At 39.1% G+C, this 21,060-nt stretch overlaps 1 protein-coding gene across 5 annotated transcripts in view; it reads right to left on the bottom strand.

The window, feature by feature from the left end:
- The window catches only part of VGLL4 (vestigial like family member 4), a 163,491-nt gene that overhangs the window by 104,190 nt on the left and 38,241 nt on the right, over positions 1 to 21,060 (bottom strand). The window contains exon 1 of one of the 5 annotated variants that reach the window (XM_025449730.3): positions 16,315 to 16,450. The exons of the other annotated variants lie outside the window; for them this stretch is intronic. Coding sequence (XP_025305515.1) covers positions 16,315 to 16,348 — 34 coding nt within the window. The 5' untranslated portion in view covers positions 16,349 to 16,450. Of the gene's footprint in view, positions 1 to 16,314; positions 16,451 to 21,060 lie in introns of those variants that run through there. 5 annotated transcript variants of the gene reach the window in all.

The following is a 21,060-nucleotide window of genomic DNA, read 5'->3' as shown; positions in this document are numbered from 1 at the left end:
TTTTATTTATTTATTCATGAGAGACACAGAGAGAGGCAGAGACACAGGCAGAGGGAGAAGCAGGCTCCCCATGGGAGCCCTATGCAGGACTTGATCCCAGGACCCTGGGATCACAACCTGAGCCAAAGGCAGATACTCAACCATTGAACCACTCAGACATCCCAAACGTCCAATTCTTGATCTCAGCTCAGGTCTGGATCTCAGGGTCATGAGTTCAAGCCCCATACTGGGCTCCACACTGGGCTTGGAGCCTACTTTAAAAAAAAAAAAAAAAAGGCAAAGAAACATTACAAGTAACAAGGTGTTTGAGAAAACATACTAGGAAAATTATACAAAGAATGTTGAAAGTAGTGAACCAACATTTCTCTATAAGATTTACCAAAAAAAAGAAGAAAAAGCATAAACTCTGAAGTAAAAGCTCTATTTTGAAGAAACAGTATGACCACATGGAAAGATGAATATAGAAAAGTTCAGGAAAGAAACAAAAAGGAAAAATTCGGCTGTGACAGAAATAGATGCCACATTAAAAACAGTAAAATAAACAGGCATGGATAAACACCAGATCAGGTGTATGAAGGACAGGCTTCAGGAAATCACAGGAGTTGATTCAAGGATAAGAACACACCTTGCATGGGGCACCTGGGTGGCTCGGTGGCTGAGTGTCAGCCTTTGGCTCAGGTCGGATCCCAGGGTCCTGGGATGGAATCCCACATCCGGCTCCCCACAGGGAGCCCACTTCTCCCTCTGTCTCTCATGAATAAATAAATAAAATCTTAGAAAAAAAGAAAAAAGAGCATGCCTTGCACGTTTGCTGTAAGCTTTCTGGAAAGCAGATAAGAGAGCTACGAGAAGAGACAGTCTTCTCGGACTCATATGATGTACCCATGCAGCTTACTACAAAGAAGACTGACCCAAGGACAAACCCACATACTCAGGAAAATCACAGGGAAATAAAGCCAGAACCTGATAACATCAGGATTCTTTGAATCTCACTGCCCCTGAAGTCCATCCTACCTTCAGACTTTGCAGCTAAGTGAATTAATAAGTTCCTTTTATTTTTAAAATCATTTTGATTCAGTTTTCCATTACTTGGAACTGAAAGCTGCTTGATGAGGTTTAAAAAACTATTTTAAAAAGGCAGAATTTGGGATCCCTGGATGGGTCAGCGGTTTAGCACCTGCCTTTTGCCCAGGGCCTGATCCTGGAGTCCCGGGATTGAGTCCCACGTCGGGCTCCCTACATGGAGCCTGCTTCTCCCTCTGCCTCTCTCTCTCTCTCTCTCTCTTTCTCGGTCTCTCATGAATAAATAAATAAAATCTTTAAAAAAAAAAAAAAGGCAGAATTTTCATAATTTTAAAATGACATACTGGGAAGCTGAGAAAAAAAAAACTGAAAAATTACTCAAAACAATAGGAAACCGTAGTAAAGTGGCTTTTTATAAAGTTAACTTTTATAAAAATCCAGTATGAAAATAATATGTTGTGTGTAGTAGACACAATCTGATGGCTAACTCAAAATACACAGTCAACTCCCTTCTCCTTTATTACCTCCACTAGGGGGGCTAGGAAGCCTAAATACTCTATTCCAGAATTTCTTATAGCTAGGAGTAGCCAGAGAACACAGGCCTGGCCAATGAGACATGAAAACAAGTCTGCTATGAGCTTCTAGGAAAGCTTTTGTTTTTCTTAATAAAAAGGCCAGTTTGGGCTCATGAGAACCCTTTTCCTCCCCTTCCTGAGTTACTGTCTAGAATGTATATGTGATACCTGGAGATATGGCAACCATTTTGTGACCATGATGCAAAAAGCCTGAGAAGGCTACAAAAGAAACTTACCACTGGTTACCTTAGAAAAACTAGGAACTTGAGAGGGGAGAAATTTTCTTCTCTGACTGAATTTTTCTTTTCTCTAAACATTTTATAATCAAAACTGATAAATAATTATTTTGTAACTACAAGAGGAGAGATTGATTACCAAGGAATCATGCAGAGTAGTTAGGAGGTTTTAGACAAGGGACGAGGTCAAAGTTGGGTAAGCAAAAAGCAGGGGTGGGTGGGTAAGTTCAGGCTACCAAAATGACATGAGCCATGAGTTCAGGAAAGGGTTTGGGGTGGCAGAAAGCAGTAGAAAATATACCTGAAAAGATATAAGGGGCCAGAGGATGAAGACCAGGACTATATCAGGCTTGACTCTGCACAGTAACACACAGTAGTGAAGAATCGCCATTGGTTCCTTTTGGAGAGACGGAAGGATTAATATTATAATAAAAACAATGGCTGAAGATCAGTCTAGGATATAGAATAAGCCAAGAAAGAAGCAAAAGGAAAAGGAAGTGAAAATCACAACTAATTCATCCTGCTGAACTCCCAAGTTTCAAAATTAAATTAGCAGTACTTGATAAATACATATATATACATATGTATATGTATATGTATATGTATAAGTACGTGTGTATATACATATATATGTTGGTAAATTATGTTGAAGAATTTGGACAGCTCTGTCATTACGCACTATTTCTTTATGCAACAATATTTCTGAGATTAGCAAAATGATGGGTTTCGTTTTTCTGTGCTAAACACTAACATAAGACAACACATTTGCCATTTCTTTTTCCATTTCCTTTTAAGCATAAATTCCATCTAAACAGCTCCAAAAAGGAGAGTAGCTAGACACAGACCAATCCCTGGAAGGAAGGCTACCAAAGTCCAATCTACGACTTTTGCAGAGAGGTAATAAAAGAGCACGAATTTAGTAATCTGAAGACCTGGATTCTGGTTTCAAGTCTACTTCTAGCTCCCTAAGTCATCCTAAATAAGTCACTTCTTTTTTTTTTTCTTTTTTTAAGATTTTATTTATTTAATCATCAAAGACACGGAGAGAGGGAGAGAGAGAGGCAGAGGCACAGGCAGAGGGAGAGGCAGGCTCCACACAGGGAGCCCGATGTGGGACTCCATCCTGGGTCTCCAGGATCACACCCTGGGCTGAAGGCAGCGCTAAACCGCCAAGCTAAACCGCCAAGCTAAACCGCCAAGCCACCGGGGCTGCCCTCACCTCTTCTTTCTGCACTCTCATTTATAAAACAAAGGGACTGGACCAAAAGTGTGCTATAATCCTTTCCAATTGTAAAACTTTATGAATAGGTTAAACTTAGATCTGGCAGCAATGGCAGCTGAGAACCTGGGGCCAGCACTAGAGGGCTGGGATTGAACAACAGAGTTCGTGTAGTAACAGGTTACCAGTGACACTCAGAACACACATCATTCCAGTTGGCTACGAAAGACTTCCTGAATACTGAAGAAGTCCTACCCTTAGGAACCTGTATGACCCAGTTCACATTTATCTTGGATATGGAGATCTTAATAGCTATAGTTATATATTATACATAACATACATAAGACTGTTGAAAATTTTGTATATAATTAGTTGATAGTACAAAGAGTAAAAATTCACCCAGACTACCATCATCTTAATGTATAATTGGTTTTCATTTTTTTATACCTGTTCTTTCTCTTCCATTTCTTTAATATAGTAAGAAAACATAGTATGTGCATGTAATAAAGTATTATTCGGCCTTAAAAAGGGAGGAAATCCCGCCATATGCTACATGGATGGACCTGGAGGACATTGTGCTAAGTGAAGTAAGCCAGTCACAGAGGGACAAATACCATATGATTCCACTTACATGAGGAATCTAAAACAGTCAAACTCATGGAAAGAGTAGAAGTTGGTGGCCAAGGGCCAGGTGAAGGGGGAAACGGGGAGTGGCTGTTCAACAAGTATCCAGTGTCAGTTCTATAAGATGAGTAAATTCTAGAGCTCTGTTGTACAACATGGTGCCTTGTAGTTAATAATACTGTTCCGGGGGCGCCTGGGTGGCTCAGTCAGTTAAGTGTCTGCCTTTGGCTCAGGTCATGATCCCAGGGTCCTGGGATGGAGCCCCGCATTGGACTACCTGCTCAGAGGGGAGTCTGCTTCTCCCTCTCCCTCTGGCTGTCGCTCCCCCTGTTTATGTTCTCTCTCTTTCTGTCAAATAAATAAATAAAATATTTAATAACAATAATAATAATAATCCGTGCACTTAAAAATGTGTTAAAGGAGAGGGTGTCTGGGTGGCTCTGTCAGTTAAGCGTCTAACACTTGGTCATGGTCTCAGGGACATGATCTCAGGGACACGAGGTCATGATCTCAGGGACACGAGGGTCATGCCCCAAATTGGGCTCAGCACTCAGCAGGGAGTCTGCTTGAGATTCTCTCTCTGTCCCTCCCCCAGTTTATGCATGCTTAATCTCTAAATAAATAAATAAGTAATCTTTTTAAAAATGTGTTAAGAGGGTAGGTTGCATGATGACTGTTGTTACTACAATTGAAAAAAAAAACCTACTGAAGACTGTTATTCACGATCACATTTTTTGCGTTTATACACACTGCTGTGGTAAGTCATCTAGCAAATAAATTTGTATGCCTTTAGGTGAAAAGGCCAGGTAGATAAATTGCAGAAATCATATATTCAGTCTTACAGTCAGGGTTTTCTTTATATCATCAATGTCTTAGAAATGGATTGTTTTTTTTCATTGTTAATTAAATTAATACAATGATTTAATTTTTGTGCTGAGGTATTCTCTTTTGTAAATCTACATCCTCAAGTACCTTAATATTTTTTTATTTTTTTAAAGAAATTTTTGGGTTGGAGAGAATGTTTATAGCACTGGGATGCGACCCATGCACATGTAAGTAGTCGGGTGATAGCTGGAATACAGCCAAGTTGTGGCTGCACAGATATCAGAAGTCTCAATAGAAAACCATTTAAAATTGTTTTAACTAAATGGTAGGAAACAGACTTAAATGTTTAAGTATTTAGTTTGAGCATTTCCCTGACCAATAAATAAAGCCAAAGCATCTCAGATTTGGAAAGGATCTGGGGGCTACCTAAATATCACCTCCTCACTAGAGTTGAAGAAGTCACTATACAAAAGATCAGTGGGGGCAGCCCCGGTGGTGCAGCGGTTTAGCGCCGCCTGCAGCCTGGGGTGTGATCCTGGAGATCCAGGATAGAGTCCCACATTGAGCTCCTTGCATGGAGCCTGCTTCTCCCTCTGCCTGTGTCTCTGTCTCTCTCTCTCTCTCTCTCTCTCTCTCTGTGTCTCTCATGAATAAATAAATAAAATCTTAAAAAAAAAAAAAAAAAGATCAGTGGATGGTGCCCCTACCCCACCCCACTCCTTAGCTCTAGCTGTTGAGGACTCAGGACTCAGCATTTCACCTGTGAGCCTTTTATTCCATTCCTAGGCAACTCCTACTGTTAGACATTTCTTATTTCCAGCAAACTGAAATCAATTCCTGTAATTTCTACCCACAAATCCCAGTTAGACCCACTAGAACAGCACTGGATAAACCTAATCCCTGACCTAAAACAAGAATATTTGTCATGTAGAAACTAGCTCTTCTGTCTCACCTTAGACCTCTCTCTGGATTAATTAACCCTAGTTCCTTCAACACGTATCTCAGTCTTAACCACAAATCATTCTGCTCCACTTCCTTCTTCCTGGGAATGGAGTTTGTTACTGACTCTCTTTTAAAAAATGGTATACAACTGAACACCGTATTTCAGGAAAGGACTGGCCAACAGAACAGATTACTGCTTCCTATGGTCTGATTCTTCCATACTAGTGAGACTTTACTTTCTTCTGTTTCTTCCATTTTAGATTATGTCCCCTCAATTCCCTCCTTTAGATTCCTTGCTGTTTGCTCCCAGGAGGAAGTGAAATAAACCAAAACAAAGCAAAAACAAAACAAAGACACCACAAAGCATGACATACTATTCGCTAGGTAGGTTTCAAAAGGTCTCTGAGAAAAATTACAACTGGTAGGACCTGTCTGAACAGAGAAATCCTATGCATCAGAATCCAAAGAATAAATTACCTAATAATTGAAATTCTATTTGCTCGTGTATTTTTGCCAAGTACAACTATGGTACAATCACATTTAGAAACAGACTCCTTTAAATTGCTATTATCTCATCAAGATAAACATTTTAACTCCTTGACAATTTAAAATGCCTAAATAGCAAAACTCAGTGACACAAGGCATACACAGGCTTAACAATTCAGGGTAGGTACAAGAAGCAATTACAGCAGACTCCTATTTATTTGAAGTTTGGGAGAAACAGAATATTAATTAAAAGCTCTGGTTAACTGAGTTACCCCTTTAAACAATTACTTTTCAATTACTTGGAAGACAGTCATGGAACAATTATTTAAATAAACATTCAGAGCAGAGCACATGTAGAACTACAGTTCAGCCTTCCTCTGACGTCCCTGAAGGCTTCAAGCCAGATCATCAATAGGAATATCAAGTATTTTGGGCTAGGGCTATGTATAAAGCAGGTAATGAGCTCACAACAATTTATACTAATAATTAGTAATCATCTATCCCAATTTTCTAAGACAATCCCAACCGTACATATTTTTTCCAGTATAGGCAATTCCTTTAAAATACAGCCAACTAGATAGAGATGCTCTACCTTAGTAATTCTCTACCTTAGCAATAATACCCATATAACATATTCACAAATTAAAAAAAAATTGTGAAGTGTCTTAGTATTTTACTTGAAAAATGATTATACCTCTCACATATCTAACAAAGCGCCTTAAAAAAAAAAACTCCCTAACACAGAAACACACACACACATATATATATACAAAAATACTCATAACTGCATTGTTTATAATAAAAAACTAAAAATAATTGGAAATTATAAACTAACAAAATAAGTTACAGTAAATCTATAATGAGGTAGGGGGCACCTGAATGGCTCAGTAGGTTAAAGTTAAGTGTCCAACTCTTGGTTTTGGCTCAGGTTGTGATCCCAGGGTCATAACGTCGAGCCCTACATCAGGCTGCACGCTGGGCATGGAGCCTGCTTAAGATTCTCTCTCTCTCTCTCTCTCTGCCTCTCCTGCTCACACTCTCTCTCTAAAAAGTAAAATAAAAAATAAAAGCTTAAAACAAAATTTTTTTTTAAATTTTTTAATTAAAAAATAAAATGCTATAGAACTACATTTAGTGATATAGACAAATGTTCACAATAATTCTAAGTGAAAAAAGTAAGCAATACATATGGTTTTGCTTCAGTTTGGTTTTTTTTTTTTTTTTAAGATTTTATTTATCTATTCATGAGAGACACACACAGAGAGAGAGAGAGGCAGAGACACAGGCAGAGGGAGAAGCAGGCTCCATGCAAGGAGCCCGATGTGGGACTCGATCCCGGGTCTCCAGGATCACGCCCTGGGCTGCAGGCGGCGCTAAACCGCTGAGCCACCGGGCTGCCCTCAGTTTGGTTTTTATGTGTGATTCCACTTTTGTTTTATACACATAGTATATATAAAAAATTGTATATCTAGGGGATCCCTGGGTGGCTCAGCAGTTTGGCACCTGCCTTCGGCCCGGGGCATGATCCTGGAGTCTCGGGATGGAGTCTCGTGTCGGGCTCCCTGCATGGAGCCTGCTTCTCCCTCTGCCTGTGTCTCTGCCTCTCTCTTTCTCTCTCTCTCTTTCTCTCTCTCTGTCTCTCATGAATAAATAAATAAAATCTTTTTAAAAAATTGTATATCTAGCTAACAATACATAAATATTATATATTATTTTATTTTTGTGATATGTTATCTATTTGTACAAAAAATTGTTTGAAGCCTATATACTAAAACTAGTAAGTCATCTTGTGGGCAGAAGGGAGGACTTCAGATAGTTTTTGTTAATTGTTTTATATATATTTTCTAATTTTTAACAAATAAGCAAAAAAGCAAATGATCATAAGCTTATATCATTTTTTACATCTCTACTATTGGTTTATTTTCTGTCATTTGTCTCTCTCTCAGGAGTCACAGAAGTTTATTGCATAGGGGCACTTTGGTGGCTCCCGTGGTTGAGAGTCTGCCTTTGGCTCAGGGTGTGATCCCGGGGTCCTGGGTCCTGGGATCGAGTCCTGTATCAGGCTCCCCACAGGGAGCCTGCTTCTCCTTCTACCTGTGTCTCTGCTTCTCTCTTTGATGAATAACTAAATAAAATCTTTAAAAATTAATTAAATAAAATAAAAAATCTCTGAAGATATGCATACCCTGTGTATCTACACATACACATGCACACACACAGAGTCATTTGTAAAAACAAAAAAACAAAAAACTCCTCCAAGGGTTTCTGATATGCCCTAGAGGTAAAATGCTTTCCATATAAAAGAGACACTAGTCTAGACTGTGGTGAGAGAGGCAGACTTGTCAAGAATTATTACTGGAAACAATTGCCTCAAAGAGAACATAGTTCTCACCAGAAATAACTAGAAAAGAATAGATGTTAACCCTTGAGATTTGTCCAAAATGACAGTCTACCAGCCCCAAATGCCTACAAGTCATAGAATTCTCTTTCTCAGAAAATAAAACAAATAAATAAATAAATAAATAAATAAATAAATAAATAAATAAATAAAAATAAAATAAAATAAAATAAAAAAGAAAAGAAAACCGACACCTTAATTAGCCCAAGTGTGTTCCCATTCTCTTTTTCCTCCAAGCACGGCAGCATCTTCCCACATTTCTTACAGGACATACGTAGCACCTTTTGGAGATTTTGTAGTCACTACTGGAGATTTCCTTTAATGTCACTAGTTAATTTTTGTATAAATTTGATTAATTCCAAAATAAAGTTCCAAACAATGCTTACCAAAATGGAAGAGATGTCTTTACTTTAAAAATTTCACCATATTCAAATCCCAACATGCCTCATGCACCTCTAACTTTGCCAAAGCCAATTTACACCATGCTACCAGCCCTCGACCTAGAGATGAGTAACTTCTGAGTGGGCAGAGGGAGCTGGCCAAGCAGCTGTGGAGGAAGGAGATCCTTTACCAGCTCGCTCCTCTATAAAGAAAGGCAAGTCCTGTCCATGCATGAAGGTGACTAATAAAGTCTGTAACAGAATACCACCAAGTCTGGGGAAGGATAAGCTGGCATTCAGTACATATTTATTGATCACCTACCATGTGCTGGCACCATAGTAAGCTCTGGAGATTCTATAGTGGATAAAATAAGACAAAAATTCTGCTTTCATTGATTGTACATTCCACTGTATGTGAGAGACAATTTAGATAAAAATACAACAGAAGGGGCAGCCCGGGTGGCTCAGCGGTTTTAGCGCCGCCTTCAGTCCAGGGTGTGATCCTGGAGACCCGGGATCAAGTCCCATGTTGGGCTTCCTGCATGGAGCCTCTTCTCCCTCTGCCTGTGTCTCTGCCTCTCTCTCTCTCTCTGTGTCTCTCATGAATAAATAAAATCTTAAAATAAAATAAAACAGAAATGTGCAGTCAAGTCATAGATGGGGAACAGGCAGGGGATAGGAGGACTGCTCTGAGAAGATTCATTTGAGTGAAGATACAAAGGAAGGGAAGGAACAATCCATGAGGATACCTGAAGGAAAATCATTCTGTGCTGAAGGAACAGCAAGTGCAAAGGTCCTGAGATGGGGCAGAGGGCGGGGGCATGCTTCCAGGAGTCGTGAGGAGGCCAGCTTGCCTCAGAAGTTATAAAAGAACATCAGCTCTTATCTCAGCATGAGAGGGAAAGCCACTGGAAGATTTTTTAACAAAGGAGTGACATAATCTGATTTACATTTTTTTTAAAGTAAGCTCTGTCCAACATGGGACTTGAACTGAACCAGGAGATCATGTTAGTTGCATGTGCTATTGAGTGAGCCGTCCAGGCACTCGGATCCAATTTACACTTTTAAAGAATCACTCTAGCAATAGAGTTGAGAACAGATGGAAAGTGGATAGTTAGTAGTTGACAGCAGCTAGGGAGCTTCTGTGGCATTCAGGCAAGAGGTGAGTGTCTGTGGTCTAGGGTGGTAGCAATGATGATGGCGAAAAGTGGTCAGATTTGGGATACATCTGAAGGTAGATGAAACACAATTTGCTGGTGGGTAGTTTGTGAGAAAAAGACTATCAAGAATGACTCTAAGCATTTTGGCCTCCAAATAAAACTGTTAAATGTATATTTGGTAGAACTACTGCTGAAACACTGAAATCGGACTTGGAATCCAGAGCCAAGGAGACCATAAGCTATGACAGGTCTTCTACAGAGACCTATAAACCTATAGGCTTCTAAGGCTCCATAAAACACTCAACTTAAGAATAAATTCAACTGGGGCAGCCCCGGTGGCGCAGCGGTTTAGCGCCGCCCGTGGCCCGGGGTGTGATCCTGGGGACCCAGGATCAGGTCCCGCATCGGGCTTCCAGCGTAGGGCTTGCTTCTCCCTCTGCCTGTGTCTCTGCCTCTCTCTCTCTCTCTCTCTCTCTGGGCCTCTCATGAATAAATAAATAAAATCTTAAAAAAAAAAAAAGAATAATTCAACTGCAATAATTAGCCACTTACAAAATGTTAATGCTACCATAGTTTTACTGTCTTACTTATTTACTTATTTGCACTCTAGTCTTTGTAGAGGTAGGTATATATTTTTAAGAAATGTATTTGCTCTCATAAATCACTAATAATACATTCTTTAGTTCTCAGTCTTAGTAACTTCTCTGCAGCAAAAACTACTAACTCCCCTTGGTGGAAGAAGTTCCTCTCCCTACCTCTGCGATGTTCTCCTGCCTTCCTGATTCCTTCCCTAATTTCATTTTCTCATTCAACACACCTTGATGCTGATCTTCTGCAAAGTGCCATCCTCCTTTATTTCTTCTTCTGTCTCAACAGCCTTTCACTCTACAATTTTAAATCAATTCACACATCAATCCCTTGAGAGGAAAAAGCACACAGATTTCCATCTCTAGCCTGACTCTCTTTGGACCACAGTTTGCTATTTCAAATGGCATCCCTAACAGTTGTGCTTCATCTCCTGCAGACTCTCAAATCCACAAAGTCCTAAACTAAAGTTCTAATCCTCACTGTTCTCACTGGCTGAAGCCAGGAGGCCGTGACTTTGAAAGACAGGCTGTACAGCTTGGGCCTCTTTTCTAGATAATACAGAACAAAATAAGACTGGTGAGTCTCCTGATAATCTTTCCTTATCTTTTTCCCTGAATTTACATAACATGTTATCTGTCTTGTTTTTATGGTATAATGTCACATTGTACCTGATATAAAGATAAAAAGTGATATAGCCTATTTATTTACTGATATATACTATACACATACACATACTACAATATATACTATTTGCCATTAATCTACTTGCTTTATCTTCCCTATTAGACTATGTAATCATTTAGGACCTATTTGATTCACTTTATATAATTTCTTTTTTAATTTTTTTAATTTTTTTATTCATGAGAGACAGAGAGAGAGAGAGAGAATGACAGAGACACAGGCAGAGGGAGAAGTAGGCTCCACGCAGGAAGCCTGACATGGGACTCAATCCTGGGTCTCCAGGATCAGGCCCCAGGCCGAAGGCAGCGCTAAACCGCTGAGCCACCTGGGCTGCTCATCACTTTATATATCCTGTATAGTACCAGGTGCACATAGACTTTATGCACCACATTTTCACAAAAAAGGGCCCCAATATTTGTTGTATCACAAACAGATGTGAAAGATAATGAAAAGTGACCAAACGTCAAAGCCAGCTCATTAATAATTTTTTCAAAAGGCATTTCCTTTTAAACTGTCTAGATACCATTACCACCTGGACTGCATTGTCTTCATTATGCAATTGAAGGTTCCTTCCAAATAGAGAACTCTTCTGAAATATTTCATGAGGGTCTCAAATTCCTACCTTTAAGCCACAGGAAACAACCCATTTCTTTAAAATATAAACAGAAACAAGTGAACAACAACAAAAAAGAGCAAAATTAAAAGTATATTTTTGAAGGGAGAGAGAATTTTAAACATCAAAACAGCTTTAGTCTCATCTTCTGAATCCAAAATATGGCCTCTTCAATTTCCAAATGCACCATGCTTACTACTGTTCCTGGAAACCTCATTAAAAGGATCAGATCCATTGCATCAGATCCTTGCTACTGAAGTGAGGCACCAGCACTACCAGCAACACCTGGGAGTTTGTCAGAAAAGGAAACTGATGGACCCTCCCCAACCTACTGAAGCAGACAAAGTCTTTAGGTAAAACGCTGGAAGGATGGCTCTGCGTTACATCTTGAAAACAATCCTCAAAATGTCATCTCTCATCTAAAACCTTCAAAGGCCACAAGATACAGTACAAACACCTTAACAAAAAGTGAAGGATTTTCATAATGTAATTGCAACCACCTCCCCATTATATCAATAAACATGTGCTGACTGCCTGATATATGCCAGGTACTCCTGCAGGTAGCAAGGATGTACCTGATGTCCCTATTCTCAAGGAGCTTAGCTTCCCATGGGGTAAAGTGCCCCACCCCCCATGTTCTGGTCATATTACCTAGGCACCCTTCTCCAAATGTATCTGTGCGTTTTACTGACTTCATGCCAGGGTTCATTCTGTTCCCTTTATTTAGAATTTCTTTTTTCTGTAAAAACTCCTTTCAATTCAAAGACTATTGGTAAAACCACTTCCACCCATCCCATGGCCTGTGTCCTTGACTAAATATCAACCAGATTGAAATAATCTCTTCTTTGGGCTTCCACTGATCCTCTAACACAGTGAGGATTGCATCCCTAAACCGTGATTCATATTTAAACATCTCTTTCTCCTCCACTGGGCAGTGTGTACCTTAAGGGCAGGACCATATATTACTCATCTTTGTAGCCTTAGCACCTAACACATGGCTTGAAATAAATAAACACTTAATTAAATGTTTTTCAAAACGCAACTCAGACACAGAATATTGTCTTTGTTTAAAGCTCTTCTTTGAAAATTTTTACATTTTCCTCTAGTTTATCATCTTTTTTTTTTTTCAAAATGACATTAAATGACAAAAAATATTCTTTGAAGACATCATTAGAATTTTAGGAAACAGGGACACCTGGGTGGCTCAGTGGATGTGCATCTGCCTTCAGCTCAGAGTGTGATCCTGGGATCCCAGGATGGAGTCCCCCAACGGGCTCCCCGCAGGGAGCCTGCTTCTCTCTGTGTGTCTCTGCCTCTCTCTCTGTGTCTCTCATGAATAAATAAAATCTTAAAAAAAAAAAAGAATTTTAGGAAACATCTAGCCATTTAAACAACTGATGCAAATTAAAGGGGTGATTAAAATAGCTATTCCAAAAAAAGGTAAATATTAATAAAACTGATTATTTTGGTGTATTTCATAAACTCTTCCCTAAGGCAACTCCAAAAACATCTTGAACTATGACAGTATTGCTGTAATATTTTTATCCTGGAGTAATGGTTAGAACAACATTCTTTGACTGTATCAATTTGGCATAATTCTTTGAGACTAGAATCCTGCTTCCAGAAGGTATGACTTCCATTAAGAAGACCACAGTGGGCAGCCCAGGTGGCTCAGAGGTTTAGCACTGCCTTCGGCCAAGGGCGTAATCCTGGAGACCTGGGATCTGGTCCCACGTCGTTATCCCTGCGTGGAGCCTGCTTCTCCCTCTGCCTGTGGCTCTGCCTCTCTCTCTCTCTCTCTCTGTGTGTCTTTCATGAATAAATAAATTAATAAAATCTTAAAAAAAAAAAAAAAAAGAACTTTTCTGGCGACCTGTGCACGCTGTGCACGCTGACTGGGAGTCAGTCTCCTCCCTTATCCTACACCATGTCAAGGACATCGTGCTGAGACAGGTGGAGGGAAGACAAAGTAGCAACAGCAGGAGTCCCTGTCCTTAAGAAGATTATACTCTGGTCTCCAGCACAAATGGTGTTTTCAGGAAGTAATGAGCCATTTAGACAAACCTACCGAACTTTTCTTTGCAAGAAAAGCACTGTGTTACAATTTTGCTAAGTTAATTAAGAAAATGTGAAAAAAAATTTAAAAAGTGGTAATTACATGAGGTGATAGATGTGTTAATTCACTTAATTGTGGTAATAACTTCACAATGTGTACATGTATCAAATCATTTAGAGTGTTATACACTCTAAATATATACAATTTTACTTGCCAATTATAGCTCACTATAGCTGGGGGGAAAAAACTGAGACTCCTCCCTCTCCCTACTCCCCAAAAAGAAAGAAAATATAAAAATACATGTTTACCATGGGGTAGAGAACTGCGCTTCTCAAATTTCAGCGTGCACATGACTCACTGGGAGATCTGGGCACAATGCATCTCCATCGGTCCCTCTGCTGTGAGGACATGAAGGCATTTCTAACCAGCTCCCAGGTGACCCCACAGACCACAGTTGAGCAGCAAAGAGGGAGAGAATATATTCTCTGCAGCAATGTGCTTCCTAAAGGAGCTGATTTGAGAATATATCATCTAAAAATTCATTTTTTAAAGATTTTATTTATTTATTCATAGACACACACACGCGCACACACACACACACAGGCAGAGACAGGAAAAGGGAGAAGCAGGCTCCATGCAGGGAGCCCGATGTGGGACTCGATCCCGGGTCCCCAGGATCACACCCCAGGCTGCAGGAGATGCTAAACCACTGCACCACGGGGGCTGCCCTAAAAATTCACTTTTTAAAAAAAATCTCAACTGGGAAAATTCCACAAAGCCAGGCCCTGGCTCAAAGCCCAGGATCCCAGCCACACGCCTCTTAAAAATAGGTTTTCAAAATGCCTAGCATTTTTTCAAAAAGAATAGAATATTTGGCTAAAATTCTAGCAAAGCTCTTGATACCCATACAATTATTATTTTATTAACTTCATCCTTGTTTCAATTTTCACTTACTGCTTACTCTGCCATTAAAATGGGTCACAAAATTTCCAAATCTCTACTGTTCTTGCTTGCCAGGTAGATAAAATGCCTTTTGCCATCTGCTTATCTCCTACAAAGCAGAGGACTTTTTCCTGGCAAGTTTTCTAAATTCTTTTGTTTTTGTTTTTTATTTCAGCTTTTTTGAGGTATAACCAACATATAAAATTATAAGATATGTTTTAAGTGTACATCCTGGTGCTTTGATATACATATATATTGTGAAAGGATTTCCCCTATCTAGTTAATTAACATATCCATTGTCCTACTTGTTTACTTCTTTACTTAGGTGAGAACATTCAGCTTGTCTTAGCAAACTCAATTTTACAATACAGTGTTACCGACTCTTGTCATCATGTTTTACATTACAGCCTCAGACCTTATTTGTTTAATAGCTGAAAGTTTGAACCCTTTCACCAACCTCTCCCTCTTTCTCTAAATTCTTCAAGATTCCCAATGGCACATAGTATCATGCCACAAAGTAATGGAATTAGGAAGCCAAGAACTTTTGGACTTTCTGAAAGTTTGTGGTTACTTCGAATCATCATCCCAGAGAAAGGGCAATTAGGAGTCCTCTTTGCAAAGCACAAACTCTATTTAACAAAACCAGAATTTAAGTACAGAAGGTCAACTTTGAATGAATCCAGGATGCAAAGATATTTTCAGACACCCAGGAAGTAACTTGACTTTCTAAGACTGTGCTCTCAGAATTAAAATAGCTCAAGAAGAAAGCATATGCTTCTGTTTAGTGTTTTTCCCCCGTTGTAAATTCTACTTTCCTATTATTTTCTTATTTTTTTAAAGACTTATTTACTTATATTGGGGGGAGGACAGAAGGAGAGCATGGAACCCAACGTGGGGCTCAAGCTCACGATCCTGAGATCATGACCTGAGCCAAAACCAAGAATTAGATGCTTAACCAACTGAGTTACCCAGGCACCTCTATTTTCTTATTTTAAAAACAATATTCATTCTCTATCTTATTCACTATCTCTGGAGCAATATCCTCAGCAAATTCTCACAATTCCCGTAAGTCTTGCAGCACAGGCACAGGTTTGCAAGTCAAAACTTGTGCAAACATCACCTGTCAAACTTCTGTAAGGTAAATGACACGTGCATCCTCTGATCTCTAGTCATCATTCCTTGCTGAGACTTTGCTAAAATTCTTAGCACAGCAAGAGAGACTTTCAAACAGCTTTCTCTAGGCTCCTCATTTTACAGGTGAGGACACAGAACCGAAGACATTAAGTGACTCACTCAAAGCCACACTGCTACTGAAATTGAGTCTTCTGGGTTCCTCATCTGTGCATTTTTAAATACTTCACAGGGAGGCAGAGGCAGCCAACTTTGAGAAATAAAAGCTATCTGTATACATTTAAAGAAGTTACCAACTTCTTTAAAGTTAGAAGTTAATAGCAACAACAAAAAATTCTATGAAAGGAAAAAGGAAAAAAGAGAAGGCTGAACTCTTAGCCTTAACTGAAAAATAAAGGGCAGACATCACACGGAATACTTAGGCCAGTTACTCACAGAACTGAATATAAAACAGCAAGCTCTCCCTCATCTGTTCTCCCAGGCCAGGTTCCACAGCAAGTCTCTGCTATTCAGCAAAGGGAGGAAATCTGTTCTTGTGGAGGACGATTGAGCAAGCAGAGCAAGAGACAATCAGTGAAGGATCATTCATAACTACAAGAATTCAAAATGAATTTCTCAGAAAAACTTAAGAGTATGCAACTAACTTTTCAACATGTGAACAAAGACCACTAAACTTCAGTCAAGATATTCATCTATTATTTAATTAAATACTTCTATTTTATACTGGAGTCAATCAAAAGAAGCATCCCAGACTGAAGAAAGTTGAAAGCTCCATCTAGCTCCATGAGAGAAAGGTTTCTGGATTGTTCTCCTTGTTGTGTCCTAGTGCCTAGAAGAGGGACAAATAGGAGAACAGATGCTCCACACATAACTGAATGAGTGAATCAAAGGGAAAAAGAAAAGCAAGTTGCAGGACACAAAGAGATGCATTAAATCCACTGGGATGGCCGCTTATCGGAAAATGGGGATACAATGTAATATAGATAAGCCAGAGCTGCCAGAGCTGAACTTTTTATGGATCAAAGAGATAATAAGACTTGATTTGAGGTTCAGCCAACGAAAAGAGAAAAACATTGAGGGAGATAGGAAAAGGTTGGGATAGAGAAGAATGCTTAGCTTTTAGCCATTAGCAACACACTCTACCTTCAGAGACCTCAACAAAACAAGCTGAGAGGCCAACACCTGCCTTTAGGTTCTTAGGTCCCCCCACTGAAATGACAAATATTTACCAGTAAGCATAATTAAACAGGAAGTCCAATTCCAAATAATAACTATTAGTTTGGAAAGAAGGAATCTGGGAATCCCATTTTTCTAGATCCTAACCAAAAAAGAAAAAGTATACATTTTCAGATTAACCTCAATTAACCTGAGGATGAAAACAAATAATCTTACAGCAATCAAAAAACAACATGGTAGGGCAGCCCTGGTGGCTCAGCAGTTTAGTGCCGCCTTCAGCCCAGGGTGTGATCCTAGAGTCCCGGGATTGAGTCCCACATTGGGCTCCTTGCATGGACCCTGCCTCTCCCTCTGCCTCTCTCTCTCTCTCTCTCTCTCTCTGTGTCGCTCATGAATAAATAAGTAAAATCTTTAAAAATAAAAGAAAAATTAAAAAATTAAAAAAAAGAAAGGTAAGGGCTTAAAAATAAGTTAAATGTATTCCTTATTTTTATGCTTTTTGTAAAGAGATCTTCAGGTATTCTGATTCTAACTACATTTACTTTTTTTAACTGAAATATAATTAACACATAACTATGTTAGTTTCAGGCGTGTAACACAATGATGCAACATTTGTATGAACTGTAAAATGATCACAATAGGTCTAGTTAACAGCTATCACCACACAATTACAATGTCTTCTGATGAGAATTTTAAACATCTACTCTCAGCAACATTCAAATATACAGTATTGTTAACCATAGTCACCAGGCTGTACATTACATCCCTGGACTTACTTATTTTATAATTGGAAGTTTGTACCTTTTGACAAACTTTACTCATTTCACCTGCTATGCTCCTCCCTGCCTCTGGCAACCACCAATCAATATGTTCTCTGTACCTATGAATTTGGGTTTTTATTTAATTTTTTAAAAATTTTTAAATGTTTTTATTTGATAGAGAATGAGTGAGAGAGAGAGAGAAAGAGAGAGAATGTAAGTGTGAAGTGGGGAGTGGGGAAGTGGGGAGTAGAGGAAGAAGCAGACTCCTCACTAAGCAGGGAGCCCGATTTGGGGCTGGATCCCAGGACTCCAGGATCATGACCCAAGCTGAAGGCAGATGCTCAATCAACTGAGCTACCCAGGCACCCTTGTTTTTGTTTTTGTTTTTTTAAGATTCCACATATTAGTGAGGTCATATAGCATTTGTCTTTCTCTGCCTTATTTAACTTACCATAATGTTCTCGAGGTCCATCCATAAAGTTACAAAAAGCCAAGAGTTCCTTTTCTTTATAGCTGAATAATATTCCATTGTACACACATACACTACATTTTCTTTATCCTTTCCTCCACTGATTGACATTTAGGTTGCTTCCAGGTCTTAGATAATGTGGATAATGCTACAATGAGCATGCAAGTCCATACATAACTCCTCAATATCCTGTTTTTGTTTCCTTCAGATAAATATCCAAAAGTAGGACTGCTGGATCATATGGTAGTTCAATTTTAATTTTTTGGGAAACCTCCATACTGTTTTCCACAGTAGCTGTGCCAGTTTACATTCCCATCAATTGGACACCACAGTTCCCTTTTCTCTACATCCTTGTCAGCACTTGCTGTTTCTTGTCTTTTTGATAAATACCATTCTGAGAGGTGCAAGGTGATAGCTCATGTTCCTAATTTTTAAATATTCTGTTATAAAAGCACTGTATACTTTTTATACATTTATACTTTTAACACTTTTCTCAAGAGGCTCACCAGAAGCAAGGCAGAGCAAGTATTAGTCCCACTTAGAAAAATGGAATACAAAAAGCTTAAATAAATAACACAGTTATCGCCAAAGCAAGGGCTAAAAAATAGGTCTCTGGGGCAGCTCAGGTGGCTCAGCGTTTGAGCGCCTCCCTTCAGCCCAGGCCATGATCGTAGAGACCTGGGATCAAGTCCCACGTCAGACTCCCTCCATGGAACCTACTTCTCCCTCTGCTCTGTCTCTCTCTCTGTCTCTCTCTCTGTCTCTGTCTCTCATGAATAAGTAAATAAATAATCTTTAAAAAATTTTTTACAATTAAAAATAAGTCTCTGAAAACCATTATATATTTAGCTTCAATGTTTTTCTACTCATCATTAGCTCAATGTTTTTCTACTTCAACAAGCAGCCCCACAATCATTTACAAAAGGTGACAGTAAAAGAGGGATTTGCAAAGGGAAGGAAGCCGATAAGCATTTCAAGTGAAACTCCATGCAAACACTTTCGAAGCCTATCACACTCTGAGTACTGTTCTAAATGCTGTGGCTTAGCCTTGAAGACAAATTCTCAGCCCTCCTAGAGCTTACATTCCAGTGAGGGAGAGAGAGGATGCAACACAAAGGTGTTGTTGAAAGGTACAAACTTGCAAACCAGTATATAAATAAGTCCTAGAGCTCTAATGCACAGTATAGTGGATACAGACAACAATATTGTATTACAATCATCAGACTGGCTAAGAAACTAGATCTTAATTATTCCAAGACACAAAAAAGAAATGATAATTATGTAACATGAGAGAGATGCTACTGCTACATGGCAATCCTATTACAAAATATGAATGTATGAAATCAACATGTTATACATCTTAAATTTTTACAATGTTATATGCCACATATATTTCAATTAATAAAATGTAGGTTATACAACACTACAAATATACTACTCTGTAAGCATACTAACCACCACTGAACTGTACATTTTTAGTCAGTCATGTGGTACATCAGTCTCAATAAAGCTGTTTTTAAAATGCAGTTTATAAAAAAAATAAAAAAATAAAATGCAGTTTATAGAGGCACCTGGGTGGCTCAGAGGTTAAGCATCTGCCTTCAGCTCAGGATGTGATCCCAGGGTACAAAAGGCTCCCCCACCCCACCCCAGGGAACCTGCTTTTCCCTCTGTCTGTGTGTCTCTGCCTCTCTCTCTGTGTCTCTCATGAATAAGTAAAATTTAAAAAAAATAAAATAAAATGCAGCTTATAGAGGATTAGTGAACAATGGGTTGGGTACTGAACCTCAGTTCTGTGCTACTTTAAACCCCTACCTAAGTAAGGATAGCAGATTGATTTCACATCCCTCCTTGGCTCCCAGAATGCTGGCAGTTAGGCTTCTGAACTCTAGAGAGCTCTAACAAACTCAACCAACCCAAGATAAAAGATGTACAATACTGAGACTGGAGGTTCCCCCAACAGATGGCCCTCAAAGATCACCTACAGTGGGGCTCAGAGTACAAGCTTCCCTCTGTCTTTTACCGAACTCAGTCATTTCTTCCCTGACCTTAATCATGAGTACACAAGCAGATATTTGAGGAAAGCTACTAACATGTAAGAAAGAGACCAAATCAAACAAAAAAGAAAGCAACCCAGACAACTCAAAGACCGTGCAAGAAGGAAATTTTTTTCAATGTATTAATTGTCTCCAAGAGACATAGCATTGGTGAAAGAGGGTGTAACTTTTAAAAAGAGTTCTAGAAAATTAAAATAATGATAGAAGTTTTGAAAATAATCAATAGAAGGGGCACTTGGGTGGCTCAGTTGGTTAAGCATCTGCCTTTGCATCAGGTCATGGGTCCCAGGTCTTGGGATGGAGCCCCACATTGGGCTCCCTGCTCAGCGAGTAGCCTGTTTCTCCATTTCCCTCTTTCTCTCTCCCTCCCTCCAACTTGTGCTCTCTTTCTCTCTCAAATAAATAAAATCTTTTAAAAAATAAAAAAAGTAAATTACTAATTTCATAGGCCAGCTTCAGTGCAAGCTATTGTTCTCGGAGCTCAGATCTCAAGAATAGAATCCCTAAGATTCACACCACATAAAATATCTCTGACCCATAGCTAAATTCTTACTATCATGGTATTTTTCACTCCAGAGATAATATAGTATTAATTCTGACCTACATTCTAATTATCTTCCAGCAGGAATGCCATTCCTGGTCACAATGTTGCTTTCCTTTTAAACTGCCTTTTGTTTAGCTGTGACCCTCAACATATCATCCTAATCCAACTAAAAGT

The sequence above is a fragment of the Canis lupus genome, chromosome 20 (genome assembly GCF_003254725.2).
Source record: "Canis lupus dingo isolate Sandy chromosome 20, ASM325472v2, whole genome shotgun sequence".
In the NCBI taxonomy this organism is placed as follows: Eukaryota; Metazoa; Chordata; class Mammalia; order Carnivora; family Canidae; genus Canis; species Canis lupus.
Note: the sequence above shows the minus strand (reverse complement) of the source record. Positions and strands in the feature narration are given on the sequence as shown.